At 43.4% G+C, this 25,048-nt stretch overlaps 1 protein-coding gene across 1 annotated transcript in view; it reads right to left on the bottom strand.

Annotated features, from left to right (window-relative positions):
• CYB5R1 (cytochrome b5 reductase 1) overlaps window positions 1-25,048 on the bottom strand; it is a 136,185-nt gene that overhangs the window by 49,189 nt on the left and 61,948 nt on the right. The window contains exons 3-5 of the mRNA XM_069239014.1: window positions 19,119-19,191; window positions 17,105-17,211; window positions 12,751-12,880 (exon numbers count right to left, since the gene is read on the bottom strand). Of these exons, the coding sequence (XP_069095115.1) occupies window positions 12,751-12,880; window positions 17,105-17,211; window positions 19,119-19,191 (310 nt within the window). The remainder of the gene's footprint in view (window positions 1-12,750; window positions 12,881-17,104; window positions 17,212-19,118; window positions 19,192-25,048) is intronic.

Raw genomic sequence — 25,048 nt, 5'->3', positions numbered from 1 at the left:
AAGGCGGCGCCACAAGCGCTCTATGTGTCCTCTCAACCACAAACACTCTGGAGAGACCCACAGGCTGCAGTACATCCCTGATCCAATTTTCTACGAAGGTCTCGACCATAGTCCCCCCCGAACGTTCCAGGAAGCCCAGCAGTCTGATATTATTCCACTGGGAGCAACCTTCAGCATCTTCAGGACGCAACTCCAATCTGCAAACTGTGGAGCCAGCCTGTGCCATCTGCTTACGTGGAGTTCCCACCTCTGCCTGTAGCTTCACAATCAAGCGGTCCGCCACCTTAACCTTGCCAGAGAACTTTCTGAGGTCCGCCCTGAGCAGGTGCACCTCAACAGCCAACGTTTCAATCTTACCCTCTAGCGCTACTCTCGATCCCTGAATGGCTGTGAGAATTTCAGCTCGCAATGGTACCCATGCAGGCAACAACCCACTCTGTCCGTTATCAGACCCTGCCAACCAGGTGACACGCTGCAGCGTGGGCACAACAGTGGTATATTGTTCCATGATATTGCGCTGCAACACATCAAACCTCTGAAGTCATCCCATCACAGGGCAGTCACCGCACAGCCTGCGTCCTCCGCGTTAAAGCCCAATATGAGAAACAAATCACCTGCAGCTCACAGCATCCAAGTCCAATGCTCGCCTCCGTGGCACCACAGCACCCAAACACCCCAGCACCTACAAAGGCAGTCCGTGCCAATAAGTGAAGGTCCAAAAAAAGTGCCACCGCAGACCAATCACCCTCTGGGCCAGCAGAGCCAAACAGGAGATCCAAATTACTTGAGAGCCCTCACCAAATCAGGGATCAGAGCTCTCCATCCAAGTAGCCCTCTACTCCAGTCCCATATGTCTAGATGACCACCAGGGAACACAGGCAACAAGCAGAAGCCCCCAGTCAGGGTCTGTGCAGGACTACAGCCTCAGTCCCCAACACCTGAGCCCAATCGCCCTCCAAGCATGCCCAGGGAATCAGGCACGCTTCATCCACCACGTGGGGCACATCACCGCTAGGCCTCAAGGGCCGGCACCAGCTCACCAGGCAGACCCAATCCGGGCCAGATCATCTCTCGTCTTTTAGCCCCTCAAATGGGCCACCAGCAGGCAGGAGAAACCCCCGTCCGACCTTCGCAGCCAGACATGAGTTCCAGGGGGAAGGCACACCCCTCACCGGGGCCGATCGTGGAGCCAGGCCACAGCCTCGACCCCACGTAGTCAGCCAGCGCCGTTCTGCGTGAGGATGAGATCACCGCCACAGTCCGTCTCCACCAATTTTCGGCAGCGGAGACAACCGGCCGCCACCAGCAGGCAGGAGAAATCCCCGTCCGACTTCCACAGCCGTGCAGGAGTTCCTGGGGGAGGGCACACCCCTCACCGGGGCCGAATGCGGCGCCAGGCCGCAGCCGCAACCTCGTAATCAGCCAGAGCCGTCTCGCATGAGGCTGAGTTCACCACCGCAGCCTGTCTCCACCAATTATCAGCGAGCGGAGACAATCGGCCGCCACAGGAAACCAATAGAGGCCACCGGGAGGGCAAAAACATCCAAGGGCACCCCTTGATCAAGGAAGGATGTCTGCGGGGAATCGGGAGCTCACTAGGAGCACGTTCCGCTGTCCATCTTGCATGGCCACGCCCCCGCACTGACACTTTTTAAATGTGCAATTACTTATATTTCGACGTAGGTGTTTTTCTAATTAAATCACGTTAGAAAGATAAAACATATGTTAAAATGTAATTTGAACTCTAAAATAACAGTGCATATAGACATATTATTGAATTTCTTGGGATTAATGAAAGATGAATGAGTTTAAAAATATGTGCAAGTGAAAGAAATGCACTTCTCTGTTGTGCTTAATTAAATGCAACAAGAAGCCTTTTCATTTGAAATTAAATTTATTTATTACTCATACTGATGAAATATTAATGTTGAATTTATAAGTTTAAATATGTGTTTTACTAAAACATATTCATTAAATGGATTTTTGTTTCTTTTGTTAGCATAAGTGAGGCTTGCAGAGCTTGCATTTTGCAGTCATGTAGAGGTGTTGAATTATTTTTTCATAAAGTTAAGTTTTCTTTCAGATTTTGTTCCCTTGAGAAGCAAAGTCTTTTTGTGACGGACCCCATTGTTTAAACGTGGAAAGATTTGTTTCCTTGTCCTTGAGGAAGAACATTGTAGGAACATGGACTGCTATTGTATATTATTGTTCAAACCTATTTGGAGTCACACAGAAAGGAGATGTTCCCATGACAGACCTGCAAAGATATAAGACTGTTTCAATTTGGAGTCATTCGATTACTCCTCATTGGTTGATGCCCCTTCAACGTGACATGAACTCATACCTTTGGCGAATCAAATTGATTTGTGTAATTTGAAATACTGATGGGCATTCGAACTTTGGTCAGTCTTGAGCAGTCTGGGAGAGTCTTGAGGAGAGCTCCTGATGCTTGCAGATGCCGTGGTGATTTTGATGTCTTGCTGATGAAGATTCCCTGAATCCTGTGCCCTTGGAGATGTATCTTCCTCTTCCGTTTGCTCTCACCCTTGAAATGCCATTTTTAGATTTACTAATCTTTTTTATTTGCCCCTTCATAAGACTTGTGACTGAGCTTGTGATATGCTGACACTTTCTCTTTTTACCTATCTTCTGTCAAATGTAGAGACCTGCAGTCTGAGATTATCTTTTTTCCAAATTATTTTTGTCTTTTTTGTATTTTGCCCATGTGTTCCTCCCCACACATGTATTTGCCTAATTTGGTTGGGTAGGGTTGACCTGGGTCCAGCCAAAGATAGACTTCTGAATTTGAATTCACTAATGATTCTACATTTTAAGCAGCGAATAATATCTGTATCTCAGATGTTCTTATGATGTTATGTATTATTTTTCTTGAGTGCTTAGTTCTATTAATGTTAGTTCGTCTGAATTAATTTTAATGCCTTAGGTAACCCTTGGTGATTATGTCCCTTTCCAGCTTGCTTCTGCACACTGTCATCATTACTTTGAGCTTGTGGTTGTGATTAATCCTTTAATTTTAGTCCCGATTGGAGTTTTCCTTCCATGACTGCATTGGTCATGGTGTCTAAATTGTTAGGGGTGTTAATTAAATTGTTGATGGTTCACCACACTACTTTCTGGGTCCAAAGGTCCATCGACCTATGTAAGCATTTAATTCCTGCGAAAGATGAAAAATGCATCCACAAAGGTATGTATTGATGTTGCACACCAAACAGTTATAACAAGTGCAAGATCATGCTACAATATACATAATTAAAATAAAAACATTGGAATATGGTTAAAAACTGGAAATAAGACCTTCATGTAAGGGGCTTCTGGTGATGATAGCAGATATCATAAAAAAAAGCATTGGTAATGCTAATAAGTTGGGCTTCATTGAGATGTATCTTGAACTCACACGCACCCCACACTCACAGAGGCGTAGTCTTTTTCTTTTGGTATAGTGTGGCAAGCTTACTATTTAGAAACAGCTTATACACACCTTTAGAAACAGTCCCTCATGCTAATGAGGAGGAGGATTCTAAGACTCACTCTCATAGTGGGTTTGAAACTCAGAATAAATGAATGATTAGTATTTTGGATAACTCTGCCCAAATGCATACTGGCTTTAGGGAGAACAAAATAACCAGGTGGTCCACCAGGATATACTAAAGAGCAAGAGAGAAATATAGGTCATCAGCTTCTTGTCAGAGATAAGATGGGTATATGCATCTCTCAGCACGCAATCTGTTCCAGTTAATAAAACCAAGAGCCAAAGAGTTTCCCCAGGTCTGGTGCAATGCAACATTGGCACAACCAAGTGCAGATGAGAAGGGGCAAAAGTTTTCAAGAAGGCATGTAGGGTGGAAGCCTATTGCATTTGGCAGAGAGTTTACAGTGTAAAAACCCTGCCTAATGCATTTGCCAGAGAGTTCAATGTGAAAGTCCATCCTATTATGCCCGTCAAAGAGTTCAGAAAGTGAAACCCTGATAGAATCTGGGTTTTTGGTTGACATAGACCTTATCAAACAGGTATCACAATCCTAGTCAGGATAAGGCACAAGCAAATCCCAAATTAACCTGTGCCCACCCTCTGGTAGCTTGGCACAGAGCAGTCACGCTTAACTTGGAGGCAATGTGTAAAATATTTGAGCAACACTTCAAACAGTAAAACAGTGAAAACACCACACAAAAAAAATCCATACAAGGTTAGAAATATAGAACTTAATTTAATAAATAAAACAAGACCAAAACAACAAAAACCCAATAAGTAGAACTAGAGTTATGGATTTTTAAAGGATAAACTTAAACAGAGCTTAAAAGCAAGAAGTGTCAATTGGGGAATCTTGTCGCGCCGGACGAGGACAAAGTCACAAGTTCAAACTGATCGTGTTGGAGCACGGGCCAACTACACGGAACTCGTTTGGCCCGCTGAACCACAGTACCTTAAATCCTGGTTGCAGAACAATGCGTTGGTTCCAAACCATGCTATCGAGCAGATGGTGTGATTTTCCCCAAGGAGTTGAGGAAATGCGTTGATGTTCTCCACGCAGTGATGGCGAAGCGTCAGTTCTGTGATGTGGTGAAGTTCGGGTGCAGGTTCTGGCTGCGTCGACGTTGAGGTGATGCGTTCAGTCCTAGGAGCGCAGAGGCCGCGATGCAGAGTGTGCATCGTAGTCGAAGCGGTCATCAATGGGGATGCGGGAACCTTGAGCCAAACAAAGTGCTGCCTGGTGGTTCAGAAAGTGATGCACTGATTCTGTTCCACGCAACAGCAGTGATGTGTCAGTTCTGCCCATGCAGCAGAGGATGAGTCAGTTCTGCAGAGGCGAACACCATCTCCAAGGGTCCAGAACTGGGGTGGCACCACTCGGCAGGACAGACTCACGGCTGGCACAGTCCAGTTGTTAAAGCAGGTTGGTTGGAAGTCTTATGTCCTTGAGACTTCAGAATAGGAGTCAGTCAGCTAGCCCATTGAGTCACTCTGGGTTCAAGCAAGGCATGCCCAGTCCTTTTCACCCACGCATTGGAACAACAGGCAGGATAGCAAGGTAGGAGTCCAGTGAAGGAGTCCAGCTGAGTAGCAGTCCCTATAGCAGTACAGCAGTCCTTTATCCTGGTAGAGGTTTCACAGGTCCAGAAGTGTACTGAGTTGGTGGTGTCAGAGGTCCAGAACTTCTACTCAGTGGGGCCTTTGAAGTGGGGGAGACTTCAAAGACAGGTCTTTGAAGCGGACAAATACCCTTCCCTTCTTGACCCAACACTATACTCACTACAGGGGGTTATGTAGCCATTTGTGTGGGGACAAGACACAGCATATTCAAGTGTGAGGCTGAGGCCAGCTTCTCTCTTCCATCCAGTCAAGATGGCCCATCAAGTCACACCCAAGCTCTCCCATTGTGTGTGGCTGTCTAAGGGGGAATACACAAAGCTCAGATGTCACCTTAGGCAAGTGATCAGGGACAGGCAGCAGGCACCAAATGGCTAAGGTAAGAAAATGCTAAATTTCTATAAGCAACATTTTCAGAATTGTAATTTAAATAAATATCTAACCTCACCACAATGTGATTTTAAATTGTGATTCCAGAGACACCAAACACAAAAGATTTATCTCTTTGAGATTGTGAATTACATTTAGAAGATGTAATAAGGTAATCCCAATGTTATCCTATGGGAGATATAGGCCTTGCTGTAATGAAAAACGAATCTGGAATTATTTCACTACCAGGACATGTAAAACTTAACAGTACATGTCCTGCTTTTTAAATGCATTGTGTCCTTCCTTCTGGGTTGTCCAGGGCTTACATTAGGGGTGACTTATATGCATAAAAATATATGTATAAAAAGGAAAGGTTTTGGCTTGGCAAAAGGGTTACTTTGCCAGATCGACATGGCAGTGTAAAACTGCACACACAGGCTCTGGAATGGCAGGCCTGAAACATGGTTAAAGGGTTACTTAAGTAGGTGGCACAATCAGTGCTACATGCCTGCTGATAGCATTTAATTTACAGGCCAGAAAAATGGAGGAAGTAGGCAAAGGTTTGGGGGGGAAAGACGACTAAGGTTGCCACATCGAACAACCCCCTTACCGGTGGTGTCTGAAAAACAGTTCACACGAAGAAACCCCTTGCTATTGCATGACACACTAACTTCAAAGAGATACCACCCTAAACAAAGAAAAACAGCTAAAATATTAGAGTAGATAAATAATACGCTTCGCACACACAGCTGTCGCAACCTAAACAAAGTCAATAAATAAACCATCAATCAGAATTGAAATGCCAGCGGGACGTCTGAAAAGTTATTAACTTTGACTTGTTTTAACTACTTGTTGAATAGCATATTACAGGTTGAATCTTCCAGTATACTGATAAAATTGATTGATATAACTCTTTATTCATGATGTTTTGTTGGCAGTTGAACAAAAGAGCTACTTACGCCATACCCCGTCAACAATAGCAAATGGCAAAACTAATGGCAGAAATTGTAACCTTCCACAAAATGCCCAGCACTTGGCAGAAGCAATATCAAAGAAAAAGCTAACCAGCAAAACCACATGAAAACCAATCCCTGGAAGGGGCTTACCAAACCCTTCTCCCATTCTGTAATTTTTGGTACTGTACTGGTGGTAACAAAAGTTTCCCGGAAGCCAAAGATGTCCTGAAAGGGCAAATTTGTGGAATAAAATTCAGTGAATAAAAATAATTATTTGACTATCTCTATCTCAGGCACCAGGGCCAGATGTTTTTCTCATATCTGTGAAAGCTAATGTATCTTATTTGGTTTTCAGTTTCTGATTCTAGTTAATGATATTTAACAAATAAAAGGGGGTGGGAGGGAAATTGGACTATGGTAGATACTACAGGTCTGCAGCCCTTTCTTATCTTGGTGAGAAATTATGTACAAGATAGTTCTATGACTTAATGAGCCTGTGCAGAAGATCTTAGCATTATTCATTATTAACAGATGGGCATTAAGAAGGCAAGGCATATTTACCACCAATAAACTGTTCAATCCTGGTACACCTTGGTCTATAAGCTATGAATGGGCAGATGTATTGAATTCTTATTGATTTTAAAATGGCATTTGCCTCACCGCACAGCAATGCTCTATAGCTTACATTGAGGAACCATGGCATAAACATAAGCATTTGCTTTTAATCCAATTATTTTACAGAGACACGTGGATATGAGTGCACTTTGGACAAATTGTCAGTCCATGTGGAAAATCAAAATTAAAATCTAGTTTAAACATGGTGCATGTAAACACCTCTTATCTACTGCATACAGCTCCTCTGTTAGGGTACTGAACAGGATTAGTGATTCTCCATCTAAAGTTATTGGGGCAGAAATGTGATAACAATAATCCAGTGTTTGGATTACAGTTTATTCGTACCACCTACCTTTAATGTCCTCAATGATGGAAGTACTAAGTAACCCTGCCATAATTTTTCCACCATTAATATAACTAAAAGGCTGATAGTAATCAGCAAACATGCAGGGTTTATCAGTTGTATCTTGTTACTCCAAGTTATGGCCCATGTCTTCCTGAGACATGCATTTTTCCAGGATACCATCTGGCAAAATCGGGACTGCTGCTTAGCGACACCACATGATTTAGCACCAACACAGAACTGAGGTCCTGAACTGAGAAATTTGACTTTACTTATTCCATCCAAAGCAGGTTGCACATGCCTTTAGACATCTTGTTCTGAAGACTTTAAATACTTTGATGTAATATGCAAAAAAAGAATAGACTAAAAAATAAATTTGCAGAATTTAAAATATTGTGTTTGTAGCAATGCAAAATTGGTTAAAGGTATAGGTTAGGAGCAAGGGTTTATTAATCACAACTAGCACATTAGGTATTCACCATATCTTAATTCAATTCTTGTGTATGATGTCACTGATTATAATTCCCCCCCAACAGCCTGGCAAAGGTGACGGCGGGTGTGGCTAGAAGGCTAGTTGAGGCTGGTCCTAAGACTTGATCTGGGTGTCACCATGTCACCTAGCAGTGGGTGCCGAACTCCTCATTGGAACTTTTGGTAATGCTGAAGACAGTTCTGTTGAAAAGGAATTTGTCTGCAGGGTAGAAACTCTACTGATGTAGATTTAGATATTTTCTGTCTTGCAGCCAACCACATTGATGTTTTCACATCAGTCCTCACATAGGGCCAGGCCATGGTGAATGGAAAAACAGTTCACAGGGACTAAACTATTTTTTTCCTCTGCAGGAAGAGTTTCTTTGTCATTCCACTGAATCTATTCAGAAGTACCCTTAAGGGAAGAGCACAGCTGTTAAAGATTCCCTTTCACTTGACAAAGTAAGAACTCTGAGCTATGGGAAGTCTTTAGATGGAGTTCCTGGATTTAGAGCATCTCTTCCGCTTTGGTCCTAGTATTAGGCCTTACTATTAGTTGAACAGATTGTGCATGCACATGGGGAAAAAGGACACAGATTTGGCCTGGATATCTTTACCTGGCTTAGGAATGAACTGTACCAATTAAAAAAAAAAAAAAAAAAAAAAAAGTTAATCACTGGTAGAGAAAGTCTCAGCACTTTAAGAGTTAAAGACTACTTTTTAAGAGCGGGTATACCCACAGGGGTTTCAGGGTGATTAAGCCAAAGGCACAGTCCCTGTACTGGCTTTGCCGACTATGGTATATGAACCTTAAGTATTACTGGTGCTTTATAATGTGGATATTTAAATATGTATCTGTTGTACCTTTCTTGTCTCCTCGCAGTACATAAGAATGATCTACTCCATGGTAAGCTTCTTGAACTTTTCCTTTACCTATTTGTTTACAGTATTGCTGTTCAAGATGAGTCCGAGCTCTTTCTTTGAGCTTCTTTTTATGCCTCGCATACCACACAGCGTTTAGCAATCTGTTGGTGAAAGAATATAGTGGACCATACCAAAAGCTCTGTTTACCACTGGTAGGCTTTATAATCTGACGTGGTGACCTTTATGAAGGCATTCCAGCCATTGTTTTGCAATGTTCCTGTGGAGAGATGGTTTCTTTTCTTGCCACTATCCTACTCATAGCAAATCCAAGATTTGGACAAGGTGAGGTCACTCACATAATGTGACATGGTTCATCATAGACCACCTCGTCCGCCCTGGTAAGGTGATAGTACCAGGACAGACTCAGCCTCGAGTTAGCCATCTCGAGGGAGTTCTTACAGATTAATTCCTCTCAGTAGTTTTCTGGGCTTCAGCTACTAATGTTAAAAATCCCTTAGAGTAAAACACAAAGTGTCCTTTATTCTGTAGTACTCTAGGGAAGTCTAAAAATACAAAAATGGGTATTCAGTGGATATTAATGGGTGTCATGACCCTTGCGTCAGTCTATAATTATGCCGACTTGTTCCTGCCCTTGGACAGCCAATCGAAGTCTTGGGCATTCATCAGGGCTTAAACTGCAGATCCTGTCTTTTAGTAAGATTAAACCGTGAATGCAAAAAAGAGAGGACCTACCTCTCTTATTATATTCATTATGTAACTGCACCTAGTAATGAAAGGGGCTCCTGGAGCACCAGACAGCTGTTCGATGTGAATATGGTAGCATGCATGGAGGCGTTGCTTCTTGATGAAAGTGTGACTACAGGAGACGTCCTCCCAGAACAGACCATGAGGCAATTGGGTTGGGGTGTGTTGGATTGGATTGGGGTGGATTGGAGCGGGGTGGATTGCATTGAGGTGGTGTGACTTGGAAAGGATTGGGGTGGGGTGCCTTGGATTCGGGTGGGGTGGATTGGATTGTAGAATGGATAGAAGTGAGGTGGATTCGAATAGAGGAGGTTGGATGGATTAGATTGGAGTGCAGTAGACTGAACTGGGATGGAGTGAGGTGGATTGGAGTATAGAAGGGTGTATTGGAGTGGGGTGGGCTGAAGTGGGGTGGACTGGAGGGCGGGGTGGGACTCAAGTGAGGTGGACAGGAGTGGGGTGGCTTGTATTGTGGGAAGGTGAATTGGATTGGTTAGGCGTGCACTGGAGTGGGGTGGACTGGCTTCGGGTGGACTGGAGTCGGGTGACTTGGAATGGATTGAGTGGGGTGGATTGGATTGAGTGGCATAGATTAAGTGTGGTGGATTAGATAGGGGTGGGGTGGATTGGAGTGGGGCAGGGTGGATTGGAGTGGGGTGTATTGGATTGGAGAGAGGATGTGGTGTAACAGGCAGAGCTGCCGACTTTGGAGCTGGGGAACAAGTTTCAAATCTTGGCGTCAGCTCAACGTCTTGTGATTCTGGGCAAATAACTTACGCTCCCTGTGCCTACCAAAAACATGAGTGTTTCCTTGTGTAATGTAAATGGTGCTCATTTAAAGCACTCCAATACCTTCGGGTCGAGTTTGCACTGTATAAAACTGCAAAAAAAATTAGATTGGGGTGGATTGGATGGGTGTGGGGTGGATGAACTGGAGAGAGGTGGAAAGGATTGGAGTGGGTAGATTGAGGTGGTTTGGACTGTGGTAGATTAAAATGAATTGTATTGGAGTGAGGTGGACTGGGGTCATGTGGGTGGATCGACTGGAGTGAGGTGGATTGGGGAGCAGTGAACTTGATTTGAGTGGGAGGACTGAGTTGGACTGAAGTAGGATGGGTTGGATTGGAGTGGGGCTGGGTGGATTGGAGTGCGGTGGGTTGATTGGAGTAAGTTGGATTGGACTGGAGTGGGGTGCATCAGACTGGAGTGGGGTGCATCAGACTGGAGTGGGGTGGAATGAACTGGAGTGAATTGGGGTGGAGTGGACCGAAATAGGGTGAGATATATTGGATTGGAGCGGGGTACATTGGACAGAGCTGGATTGGGGTGGATTGGATTGATGTGAGGTGGGTAGTACTTGCGCGGGTTGGATTGTGGTAGATAAGAGCTAGGGTGGATTGGAGTGGGTTGAATTCCAGTGGGGCAGATTGTTTTGGACTGTAGTGGGCTGTTTGGAATTGGAGTGGGGCAGGTTGGAGTGGGAAAGATTGTTTGGGATTCAAGTGGGGCGGATTGGAGTGGGACAGATTGTTTTGGATTGGAGTAAGGCAGATTGGAGTGAGGTAGACTAGAGTAGGGCAGATTGTTTTGGACTGGAGTGGGGTAGATCGGAGTGGGCATATTGTTTTGGATTGGAGTGGGGCATTTTGTTTTGGATTGGAGTGGGGCAGATTATTTCGGAGTAGTGCAGGTTTTGTTGGATTGGAGTGGGCTAACTGGAGGAGGGCAGATTAGACTGGGGTGTGTTAGGAGGATTAGAGTGGAGTGGGAAGGATAGGATTGGAATGAGTGGTATGGATTGGAATGGGGTGGACTGGTGTGGGATGAGGTGGGGTGGACTGTAGTGGTGCAGAGTGGGGTGGACTGGAGTGTACTGCACAATCATGAGTTTAAGCATCATTTCAGAAATTACACATAATAAAGAAACAATGTTGCTTTCAATATGTAGAACAAGATAATTGCCATCTTTTGAGAACAGCGCCTATGAGCAAAAACAAAAGAAAACATAAGTGGAAAGTGAGAAAAGACGACTTGTCAAAATATAAGAAAGTTAGCTAAAACAATTAAAACTTTGCAATTTGGTTTTGCCTGCTGGATACGTTTTTGCCAGTCACAAGCCTTCTGTTTGCAGGGCACTAGAAGAAAAAGAACAAAATAGTACCTCAAACACGTCGGGCAGCGGACGGGCACTAAGTAAGTTGAATCAATAAGTGCTTGGTCCCTGCTCCACACAGAGTAACGGAAATGATGCTTATCCTGCAGTGACGAATTACGAGGCTGTAAATAAGAGTGCCACGCAAGCCAACAAACATAAGCGACAGGCAGGCTCTAAGCCCTTCAGTGTACACACAAGAGTCTTGCTAGCGAGATGCATGAGCTGGCGCAGGCACTCATAGGCTCGAGCCTAAAAATGAAGTACCTCTAACAGATACTGCAGTGTGATGTGAGACTTTGGAATCAGCCTGAGTTAAAGTAACACTGCCAAATTCCCAGGTCCCAAAGTGAATTGCTTTATAGAGTCGATGTAAAAACACCACTATTCAGAACGGTTACTTGTTGACGTGTGATTTTATTTTAAGCTGTGCAAGAGAATAATTGGTTATGTAGTATTGCCCCAAAAAACTGTACTTAAGGAAGTGTTAAAAAACAGAAGAAGAAAACAACGGTTATTCATGGAAAAAGGACAAACTTATTGGTAAAATAGATGGGGCTGTATATGCTTTACTGTGGAACAATGGAATGAAGTAACATTATGTAAGTACTGTTAACAGTAGTTTGAAATATGGGTAAATATATGTGATTTTAAGATGTGTACCACTGTGAGAAGGAGCATAAAACAATATTCCTAGATATCCGAGAAGTTTTGCAGAAAGTCTATTACTCACTTATAAACTATCAAGTATGTCACGTTTCCCTGTCCGTGGATTCTTCTTTTAAGAAGTTTACTAAAGTCAGCATTAATGAAAGCAGCATCCAGAATCCACACGGAGGGATGCAAATGCTGTCTAATGGTCGAACTAACGTGGCGACAATTGGAACATAACAAAACGTGGTTTATTCACATTTTTCAATATAAAACTATTCTTTTCAGCTCAAAGAAACAAAACAAATTAACTTATGCACATATTTTAATAAGAGACATACAAAGAAGAATACCTTAACTTAGTTAATACTGTTCTGTTCTTATGCTGAAAAAGGAGCTGGGAAACGACAAGCTCAGTACTTTACATTTACCATGTTCAGATGTGTACTTGTCTTACCTTTTCCCTCATAAACCAGCAATCCACTGGGTCCGCGAACTTCCACCACGTCCCCGATTGCCAGGTTGTCAAGGTACTGAGACATTTTACCTCCTTCTAGAAAATTGGGATGCTTGCCTTTAAAGTATATCTTTGAGGGAGAGTAAAAAGGTTTTATCAGAAAATTAGAAACTTATGTGATTTACTGTTTTACATTTTACACATTGTCTGCGAGAAGACCATGGGCCTTACTGCATAAGAGGTTACTTTTAGCCTAAGTAAGGGCGACAGATTTCAGAAGCAATTCAAACTCTATAAGGTGTGGGTGGTAAATTGAGCCCTTGAGTGTTATTTGCCAGAACCTGATCAAACTTGTTCCAAAAAATACTCCTTGCCGCACCTGCTGAACTTGCAGTGCTGGGTGAGTTCAAGATAGTACGATACTGCTGTTCCTCCTTCCTTGTCTGTTGTTGCTGTCCCTTCAGACGCTACTACTTTCCTGTGCACCAAGGTTTCACTGCGTCTCACTGACAACTCCCACAAATAAACAGAAAAAGTTCCTCTTACTCAAGGAAGCAGAAGCTCCCTAAAACAGCTTTGCAACCTTGGGACAAAATAGCCCCATCAATAGACTGGGGGAAGACTTGAAAGGGGGTTTGAGGATGGTGAAGACACCAACTTGGTGCCCTCCGCTATGACGGCAAGACCTCTTCACCCTCGATGTGCCCACCATTAGGGAACAACAGGAAGAGAAAGCAATAGGGATGATGTGCAACATGGAGCTCTATATCGAGAAGGGGAACTAGACCTTCAGCCAGGCCATGAATTCCAATAGCCCCTGCTACATTTTGTCACTGGCCAGAAAGGCAGCCAGTAAAAATGATCTAGATACGAGGTTGTTGTCCAAATGCAACATTATGTATCTACCGGAGACTGCATACCCCAGACACCATCAAGGTGACTGTGTAGATACATTTTCTGGGGAAAATGTACAGGGCAACGACAACGGGCGATGTTCAAATTGTGCTTCCAAAGCTTCCCTGGAAGCAGATGTCTCATTATGAATGTAAGGGGTGGGTACATCTCTAGTAAACAGGAATGTCCTCTGAAAGGGTCTCTTTCATCGAGGGGTGAGTTCTAATGAGCTCCGTGGACCCACGGGTTTTATACATTAGTGGTACTGAGGCAGCAAACCAAGGTACATTTCTACCCATAGTTCTAACTGTCACCGTCTTTTATAGTTGTGCGTGCACAGATTTGGGGAGCAAACAGTCAATAGGTAGGGAAGTAGGAATGCTTGCATGTCCCATGCGTTTGGAGTAAAAAACAAAACGCATTCCTTGTAAACACTATATGAATGCCATCACTCAGGGATCTCCCCCAGACACACCCTTTTTCGCTTGGTGGGTCACAGAAAAATGGGGTGCCCATGGACGGGAGCAGAATTAGAGAATGCGACCAAAGGCCAAAGCACCTATTTCTCCAAGTCCACAGAGCCCTGATAGGAAGAGGAGGGACTCACACATCCGCAAATGCTTTACTTTGCTGTGTATTTGGCAGCACTGCAGACAAAGCAAGACTGCAATTCACAATGTACAACATCAGAAGACAGTAGAACTGAATATCTTAAATAAAGTAACTTAAAGAAACCTGTTGTATAGTGGACATTATTGGTACCAGTGTTGGTTAAAAAAAAATCACAAGTGTAAGATGGCAGATGCATAAACACGAACGGGTTTCAAGATTATTTAAAAAATCAATTTTGGGGCCAAAGCCCTTCATGCCTCGAAATACAAAACCATCAGAACTCAAAAACAGTAAACCATCAGTTAAATTTTTCCAAACTGTTTAAAGATCAAAAAAACACAAGATTTTGTCAGGGCAAACTTGTGTGAAGCCTAGCAAAAAGTAATAGAAGATCAGGCTTGACTACCTCTTTTTTCAGCATTCCCACATAGAGGCAGCAATTTCATGCTAATGGGGGAAATGGACGTCTCTCTAGATCAAAGAGTGAGGGATCAGCCCACAGTGGCTGGGTTGAGAGTGTGCACCAAAGGACCTCATTGTCGTCTCCAGGATACCACTGGTCTCCTGCTTTCTTGACACACATTATATAAAATACATAAATGTGATGTCTGTGGGCAATCAGAGATGCAGAATGGCTTGCCACAGCTGGTAAGTAGCAGAGGCCCAGATAGCTGGCAGTCAAGATCTCTCCATCTGTACCTCCTTTGAAGGGTTACCACCACAGAGGAAATCAAACTGTCAGTAACATGGAATGTACCAATACTGCTCAAACAGACCAAAGGATGTAGATATTCTGGCACTGTATGGTGCTGCAGTCCTAATACTCACCAACCAGGAGTCTATAAGTACACCCTCCAGTAAGTAAGAAGGATGCAGCCAACTAACCAGCCTGAACTTCCCTATATGAAGGCCAGTCCTCATTACAAAAGGCTGAGAGGAAAGACTTCATGGCTATAGAGCCAGCCAACCCAAGGTCCTGGAGCTGATCCAAAATGAGGAAAGTAGAGAAACTCAGATAGCTCCTCTCCAAGAAGTGCTTTCTGAGCTGGGTGTCCTCCTTAAGGACAAGCAATTCATGAAACGATATGGAGGAAGATGTTCTTACCAGAGTTTTCCTATGGTGAAGAACCTGGTAGTTAACCTAAAGTCATGACCAGGCAGGGAAAGAGCTGACAACACAAACGTGTCCCCAGTCACTAAGTGATATAGATCAGTGGTTCTCAACCTTTTGATTTCTGTGGTCCCTTACTTCATCATTACGGGAACCCAGGGACCGCCACTGGATCATTATTGGAATCCGGGCCCCTCCCCCCTACTGAGTCATTACTAAACATAGTCAATGATTTGAACTGCAAAACAATACACATAAAATACAGAAGCAAGAACTCAGCAAACACATACACAAAAGACAACACATTTTATTTATTTTGCAAACAAATACAAAATAAAAAAAATAAAACTTTTAATAGGCAGGATGGAGCTTTTCTAAATTCAATTGAAGCCACACATCGTCAATATCATATTCTGTTTGAATCACCTGCACTGCTCCCACAAATCAATCTGAAGATAATACTATAATTTTTAGCCTTCACTTTCCAATTCCTTGACATTTACAGTACATTTTAAAAATTTCAACTGCACATTTAGTCACTTTATTTATATACACTTTATTAATCTGTTAATATTATTTCATTTCTCAAGCAGTCACGCCGGACCCCCTGAGGAGGCTTTGCAGATCCCCGGGGGACCCCCATACCACAGGTTGGGAACCACTGATACAGAATATGTAGCATCTTGGTGGATAGCTCACAGCTAGTCTCTAGATTAGAGGTGGGCAAAATATTCCGAACTGCCAGCGGAACTGGTGGAATTTGGGGAATCCCTTAGTGTGATATTCGGTCATCTGGTGAGATTTTTTCCAACACTGGTGGTTCTGACCATTTGCAGTCAGAAGGCGGCTGCTCCAGTAGAAAATCTACTGGAACAGCAGCAAAATCAACTCGAGTAGCTGCGCCCTCTGGCGTGCCTCATGGACTCTTTGTGCTGATTTTCCAGCAGGAACACGCTCCCTGTGTGAAATCACAGCATCATCATATAGGCATTTGTTTATTTAGGAAAGCCTGTGACAATCACAGTCCTCTGATTTGTCTGGCATATATTTTGGCTTTTAGGTTGGGCCTACCTGTTGACACTCTTTTGTTAACAGGCTTTTTGTCCAACTTAAACACTGAAGTTTGCATGGAAGCTGGCTGTCAATGCAAAAGGTCACACTGAAATCTGGGATCAGAACTGTCAGTGTGTGTTGTGTGGAAGGTATAGGCACCTTAGTAACAAACATACTAGGGAACCACTTTTATGCTCAAGAACATCAACATCTCCCCTTTGCTGAGTCACATACATGTCTACGAGAAAAGACAATAACTCATTTCTTTCTTAACATGAAGGTCTGCCCCTTTCAGGACTCCATCTGTTGCCAGTGGCATACTAAAGTTACCATGCCCTTAGCTCTTCACCATCCCCTCAAGGTCCCACCCCCTGACAGCCCCTGCCTCCCAGACTTCTAGCCAATTGGCTAACACCCCTTACTCCTCCTACCCCCATGTTCCAAACCTTCATCATCCAGAATATCTTCATCCCCAGTCACAGACATTAACCATTTCTACTCCCAGAACATTCCTCCTAAGCTCAGACCAACATTTGCCAGTCCACTGCCCAGAACCAAACCACCACCCCACCACAACCACCCCCATCTGACCACGTGCCAACATAAATAACACTCCTGTGACTTCAGTAAGTTAATTCTAATTTTAAAAAAACATCCAGTAATGTGAACGAAACCAATCGATACCTTTACAACAAGATCCACAAAACCTTTGTCATCGTCGCTGGATACTGGAGTGTACGGGCGCACGACCAGATTGCCATCAATCCTTGCAGACAGATAGATATGCTTCCCTAAAGAGAAGCACACACATTTGAGAAATAAAAATATTTATTCAATATCTATAAACTGATACAAATTTACGATGTATAAATTTTGGCTTCTGAGTGTTAGTAACGAAAGCAATCCTTGTCAATTAAATTTTTTAAAAATAAAAATAAAAATAAAGAAAATGAATAAGGCCTATTGCACAAACCAGTTTACAAACAGATTACCTCCTACAAGCTTCTGCAAAGCTCTATATCTAAACTGAAAAAATGTTTCTTCAAAAAATATAACCAAATTGTGCGTTTTGATTGCAGTTCTGGTCCAGCGCACAGACTAAACAATTTGCCTGTCACATAACAAAAAACATAGTTATTTTGGTATCAGAAATTCCCTCTCCCCCCAAACCGTATTTTGCAAAGCAACATAGTGTTTGTAAATTTATGTGAGCAACTAAATCACTGGAAAATGGCAATGATGTGCACCAAAATAACTAGATGTGAAACAAATCTCATGCCAGTTTGAATTTTAAAAAACAACGTGCAAATAAAACAATAAAAAGTGAGAAGACAATGCAAAGTGCAAATAAATCAATGAGCAGTGAGAAGACCATGCTCCCTTAGTACGAAGCTCACATGCAAAATTGTCCCCATCTCAACTTCTACCTCACCTGCAATTCAAAACGTCAGCTACAAAATAATAGAGGCAAACAACATCTGCAAAGTAGCTTTCACACTCCCTCACTATGGAATTGCCCCTTCTGGGGCTTCTTCAAATACACCCCATACCTCTGCTGCAACAGAACTCAAACTTCAGCTAACTAGCACTGGCAAAATCAATAGGTTTTGCCTTTGAGAGCTATTAGCTTTGTCAATACCTTTTGCAGAGACTAATGCCTTTTGGAGATGCTGTGCAGCATAATCAAAAAACTAGGGGGGGGGGAAGAGAGCGGTGAGGATGCCATGTCATTTTGTAGGCATGCACATGCGTGATGAGGTGTGTCGGCACATGTCACTATGCATGTACAGGCCTACAAAATGATGTGGGTGCCATTTTATTTTAAATTCACCGAACTGAGATAGATTAGTAAATAGGAGTAACCCAAAAGCATTTTTTAAATTTTTTTTTAGGGAGGACGGAATTGCAGCAATTCGCTGCCTAGTCCCCTGTACCCACCTGAAAGAAAAAAAAAATAAGTAAAATAATTAAAAAAGATGGTGCGGGCAATGGAGAAGCAGTGGGGGAAGCAATGGGGAGTGGGCAGAAGGAAAAGAAATGATGTTGATAAGGGAGCGCAACACAGGTGCAGGGGAGAAGCACACGAATGAGCAACCAGTATAGTGCTGGGAAAGGGGGGAGTTTGTTGGGGGCGAGAAGCACACAGAGGTAAGAGCTGGAAAACACAAGCATTCTTGTGGACTTCTTAAGAAAAAAGTAGTTCCCTAAAAGTAAGCAGTGAAAGCATACAAGTGAGCCAAGTCAAAAGATGGATAAGAAGTTAAGCTTGATTGGAGGAAGGAACAAAACACAAAATGGAATAAGATGGACAAGGAAATCCATTGAATAATAAGCAACCAAATGAGTGACAATAAAGTCAACCAATGGTAAGCAACGGATGGGTTGTAAGCCCACTGTAAATTCTTGATAAACCCACAATAGGTTTTTTCCAGCCAAACATCTATCATTGTCTGGTATGCGAGACCTAACAAGGAGTCTAGCACGGCCCTCTTGACACTGGCTCACTTTTGTCACATGTTACACAACCTAATTTATTAAAGTAACAACTTTAGTTCACAACTTTTTTGACTACCTAAGAGGAGCATTTAAGCCATCCTCGTCCTGCCAATTTTCAGAGATACAGCGGCTAAAATGTAATTCAAAGATTTTCAAATTACAGGCAACCTTTAAAAAGAAAAGCAATTTAGGATCACCTCACCTATAGGAAGTCCGAGGACACTATTCCGCGAAGGAAGAGCAAAACGGAATTTTCTGGTGTTGTGATTTATAATCTGAAAAAAATTATTAATAATATTAAAATTGTATATATAATCAGATTCACAACTTGAAATGTTAATACCTTGAGGGGGCTTCCTCAAAGCCATGTTCATGTTTGCCAGAGATGTAATTTTGGACACATTATTGTGCTTAAACAATGATAGTTAAATTGGTACATTTTACAATTTGTCCATCTGTCATTGCATTTTTCTCAGTAAAGGCATATTATCCTTTTGCTGTTTTTACATACGAGTCGAACAAGACATCTAAATAAAAATGAAACCAAGACATCAAATGCACAGGAAGGCATATGAATTATGGAAAACTCACGGGACATATATGAGCATTTTCGATTAAAGCTGGAGAGTGTTCTACGTGAATCACAATTTTGACAAAATAATGACATTTGGACAAATATAGAATGTTGATGATGTATTGATGAAATTCACTAGGCAGAAATCACTCCAAAAATGGGAATTGTCTTTCTATTTCTACCTGGCAGAAATACAAATCTAAACTTTGCAATAGGTGAGTGCTTAAAACCCTGCAGCGGGTACATAAATATTCCTAAAGTAAAAATACAACCCTGTGCCAAAACTCAGCATGTAACCCTTCGAGAAAGTAAACCACTGTAGGAGGACTGTGTGAAGGAGACCTATGGACTGCAGTGCAGATGTAGCCTGCATGTTAGCCATAGTGGACCACTGCCCTCCAATCCAACAAACCCAGCATCTTCGGCAACCTCGAACGAGACGCCCGCAACCTTCCTCAATGGATCATCAATGGTGCAAACAATGCACCCCCACAAGGAGCTCCGCCTCCAGAAGATCCAGCAAGCCCCCTAGGTGGTTCACCCATGAACTATGCACACAAAAGAGAATGCAAAAGGCTAGAAAGACAATGGCGTCGCACCAGGGACCTCACGGACCACACCACCTTAAAAAATGCAAAGAACAAGTACCATCACCGCCTCAGAGAAGCAAAGAAGATCACCCTACCAAGCCCCCGAAAGAACTCTTCAAGATCGTCAAAGAGTTCTCCCACCCAGAAACCACTGAAAACATGACCCAACCTTCCCAGACCCTCTGCAACTCTCTTGCTGGCTACTTCCACGACAAGATCACTGCCCTATCTCCCTGCTCCCCTTCCCAGCCAAGGTCCTGGAAAAAGCCATCGAAAGTAACTCTCGAAACACCTTGACAGACACAACCTGCTAGACTCATCCGAGTGCGGTTTCCATTCCAACCACAGCACAGAGTTCACCCTCATCGCAGCAACAGATGACATCAGGACCCTCCTGGACCATGGAGAGAAAGCGGCCCTGATCCTCCTAGAACTCTCTGCTGCGTTTGATGTCATCTCCCACTTCACCCTCGCCTCCAGACTCCACCACATTGGAATCTGAAGCAACACCCTCAAACGGATCCATGCCTTTATCACAGGTCGCATCCAGAGGGTCCGCCTCCTACCCTTTATGTTAGAACCGGAGAACATTTGCAGCATCCTGCAGAGATCCTCCTTCAGTTGCACCCTCTTCAATGTCCACGTGAAGCTGTTAGCCAAGGTCGTCCGCTCCAATGGACTCAACATCATCTCTTACACAGACTAGACACAACTAATACTTCTCCCCGAAGACCACGCCATCCCCAAAGACAACTTCAGACACACGTCTATGAATGGATGAGATAAGACTGCCTGAAACTGAACACCGACAAAACAGAGGTGATCATCTTCAGAAGAAACTCCTCCCCCTGGGACGACTCCTGGTGGCCATCCACGCACGGACAACCTCCGACTCCTATGGACTATGGATGTAACCTTGGCATCATCAGACAGCAAACTTACCATCAAACAGCAGATAAACACTGTGGCCTCCTCCAACTTCCATAACATCTACATGTTACATAAGATCTTCAAATGGATCCCCATCGAAACCAGAAAACAGTCATCCAGCCATCATCACCAGCAGACTAGACTATGGAAACTCCTGCTTCGCGGACTCCCCGCCCAGCTCCTCCACTGCCAGCAGACCATTCAGAATGCAGCTGTAAGACTCGTCCTAGACGTCCCTAGAAGGACCCATATCACCCCCACCTCAGCAGCTACACTGGCTGCCAGTGAACAAGAGGTGCAAATTCAAGGTTCTAACTACAGCACATAAAGCCCTCCACAACATTGGACCAAAGCTCATCAACCACAGACTCTCCTTCCAACATGCAACCAGGGTGCTTCGCTCTACCACTCTAGCCCTTGCGCAGGTCCCAAGAATCCAAAGCAGCCGTAGCGGAGGTTGCTCCTGCTCCTACCATGTCGCAAAGTCACACCTCCCCCCACGCACATTGCACACCCTCCTCGACTTCAGGAAAAAGCTCAAGACATAGCTTTTTGAGGAGTGGCCACTGGCGCACAACAAACGTCCCAGAGCGCATGGATACCCCCTGGGGTGATAAGCTTTGCTTTACAAATCCATTGGTTCATTCATTCATTCATTGGTGTGGTGCGTTTGGCCTCCCAAACCCGACCTGGGAGATGGTTTACAAAATGGAAACACAGAGAAGCCTCATGCCTGATCACATTCCACTGAAGTATGAGGTGCTGCTTAATCTGAAGTTTAGATTATGCACTTGTTCATAGCTGGTGGGTTTCTTAAGAACTGCAGTGCCTCTTTCCTGTAGAGTAGCATGTCTAGACTAGTCTTTGCGATCATGCTTTACTAGTATGGTAATACCATAAGGCAAGGTGTATAATTTATCATGTACATTTGGACAAGAAGGGAAGAAAAATTGAGAGATCTATGCTCTCACAGGATCCTTATCTGAAATGTGAAATATCAGTTATGATCCAAAACGTACAATCATCAACTCCACAACATTACTTTTCTGTATCCTAGAAGAATTCAGAAATCATACAGCCGAAACTCCGATCTATACATCCCAAGTGCTCTGAAAACTATAGAGGAAAAATTAATTTACAACTACATCCAAGTTGAACTAGATTTGAATACCATGAAACCCTAGCCTCGAGACACTAGCTCAAAAATAAAATGATTATTTTCTAACCTCTCAGTTCACCATTATCAGAGGAACAATTTCATACCCTAGTAGCAAAGAGTAAAACAATTAACTCCAGGCAAGTTCATTAAATGGTTTTGACCACACTGTGAACACTCTAAGCAACAGAAGTTTTGAAAATCCTAGAGTAGAGTGGGCAAGATCTTGCTCAACCCATACCAGAGGACCCATGTATACTGCCTCAAAAGGCCAACAGAATTAAAGGACTTCAGTGGCAATTTGATAGAAGAGATGTATCTTCGAGCATGCGCTCTTATACCGTATCTAGTCAAGTCCTGGAGAATGCACTGGGTTTTACTTTACCGACATAAGCCTATAAGACAAGGTTTTCCAGCATCAGATGCTGAATTAAAAAGCGACGGATACCCTGGGGCAGGTGCCAAGCAATGGGACAGCTCACTAGTGGTGCTGAACAAGGCTTGGACTAAAGAGCCTCCACAATGAAGGTAAGTAACAGTTCAGAAGTTGAAGGACCTGGATGCAAAATTTCTGTGAGCAAATTTGCCTTGGTATCCACAGTAGGCAATTGCAATTCTAGCATCTCTATAATTGTTTGCCTAGGTAGGTGGGTCCCAATGACAAGTCCAATTTAGTATCAGTGGAAATGTCAAGGCCGCTAGTATTTAAGAGGTGTACTTACAGGGCACATCAGTGTATTGAGGGGGGAGTAAGCTATCCACTTCTTTGTCATCTAGAACATGCTGAATGACTTTGGAGCATCAGAATAAGATTCAAATATAGCCTCCAGCTTCTATAATATGGATATCAAGGCAAGGACATGGATTTTTCCCAGACCATAAGCCTTGGTAATTGCATAAAGTAACATCAGTAGAGGTCTATCCAAATGTGTCTCTGGGTCTGAAACTGAAGTTGGACCTCAAACGCTGCCTGTGGAGTTGGTGTTGAACTGATGTGGCTTTCTCCAAAGGTGTGGAGGTGTGCCCTGATGCTGCTAAATGGTACAAGAAAGGGCCTGGTGGAAGTCCTGTCTGATCCAGGATTCCAAAGGTGCCACAGGGAGACACAGGATCTTAGGAAAATATTGCAGCATCATCTCCTTGAAGGCCTCAACCTACTGTGGAGTCAATTATGTACTTGGAGCCTAATGTGCTATGAATTCTCAACACTGAAATAAGATCCTAATCAGATGATAGCAGTGGAGTTGGGTGTTTCAAATGCTGACTACACAGCCTCTCCCTGCAGCAGGAGTAGTGTAAAGGGTAGCTTGAATTTCTTATGCCAGTGTCAAAGCTGGTCTTTTGACTTCATCTAGGAGTTACCCCAAGTATAGCGACCTAGAAAGGGACCAAGACTTGGATCAGGATCAGGGCCAGAACTTAGAACATGACCAACTTTGCTTCTTGTGTTTGGAGAAGTGCAATCTTGCACTTCCTGTCAGGCGATGGGTTCTGCCTATCAAATCAACCCAGATGTTTTGCTTTCTGACCACCTGATATGTGACCTTTTTAATATGTTTGAGTCCTACCACTGGTGACTCAGTCAGGGTAAACTCACTGTAAATGGACTGCACGGGTTTACCACCAGTATCTACCTTTTAACATAAGGCCACCGCGTTGCAGTTAAGATAAGGGCCACCAAGCTGGTTACACGTGAACATGTGCACACACATGGGAGACTCCTGTCATGCACAGCCTGGTAATTGCACATAGGTAGCCTGGTACAGAGGGGACTCTATAGGATTGGATACTGACCTGGGGTAGGCCTCATAATGTTAGTGTACCTCATAAGGTAGATCAGTGTGATTTACCGTCTTGCCTATGCACCTATTGGGAAGACTACCTTCGCTTCCCCTTGGACTACAGAGACCAGTGACATCTCGAACTGTAGTGGAATCTATATGCCAAACCCAAATATGAGAGTTGCAAAAACATATCTGTAGAGCTTATGGGTCATCCAGGATTGTCATACTTATCTGGCTCAGCTCAGGATTAAATCCCAGGCCTTTTGTCACCCTTCAGTGCCAAATTAATTACATTTCTTTCCAGCAGCAGAAAAAAAAGATGTTTTTTTTATTTTTATTATTTAATATCGATAAAAAGTTTAGAAGTGGAGCGGCAGAAGCGTGCTACAGGGCGTGGAAAAAAAAGGAACTGATGTCAGCACACATGGGTGCACATGGGTGACGCCTTCACAACGTTCTACATCATCATGTCCAGAGGCCCTCTATTGGCACATGAAAGCTACTGCTGAAACATTTCCGATTCCAGTCTGGCTCCTGGGGGAATTTAAAAAGGTGAGGAATCCGTAGTTAGAACTGTTAATCAGAAATACAGGTTGTGAGTGAAATGTTTCAGGAGTAGAGCATAGAAGAAAATAACAATTTGTGGTCTTGCGCTGCTAGGTGAGAATGAGCTCCAGTGGATCAAGAAGAAGAGACTGTGGTTTATAGGATTCAAAGGCAGAGGTTGGCGGCTGATGAAATCTGGGAATCCCCGTGGGAAATGAGTGCACATGTGAGCATAAAAGCCACTTCTATAGAGCTGAGAAAAGATAAGGTATAGGTTTACATCATACTGTCTGGAAGAAAGACAGAGAGACATCCTAAAGGAAGTGTTTTAACGCTGGAGGAGGTACACTGGGCTCATGAAGCTTTTCCTGGTTTAGAAGACCGTGACATGGGAAACGTATACCTTATTTATGGATTATATGAAAGGCCACCTGTACTAATGGAATACATGTGTACACAATGCCCAGTTTTGTGCCAGTCAACAGGCATACCTTCACTTTACTGTTTGTATTATTTACTATTTATGTGGTGAAATCACTACATATATGAATT

This window comes from Pleurodeles waltl, chromosome 6 (assembly GCF_031143425.1).
Source record: "Pleurodeles waltl isolate 20211129_DDA chromosome 6, aPleWal1.hap1.20221129, whole genome shotgun sequence".
NCBI lineage: Eukaryota > Metazoa > Chordata > Amphibia > Caudata > Salamandridae > Pleurodeles > Pleurodeles waltl.
This window is presented reverse-complemented; position numbering and strand designations above follow the sequence as displayed.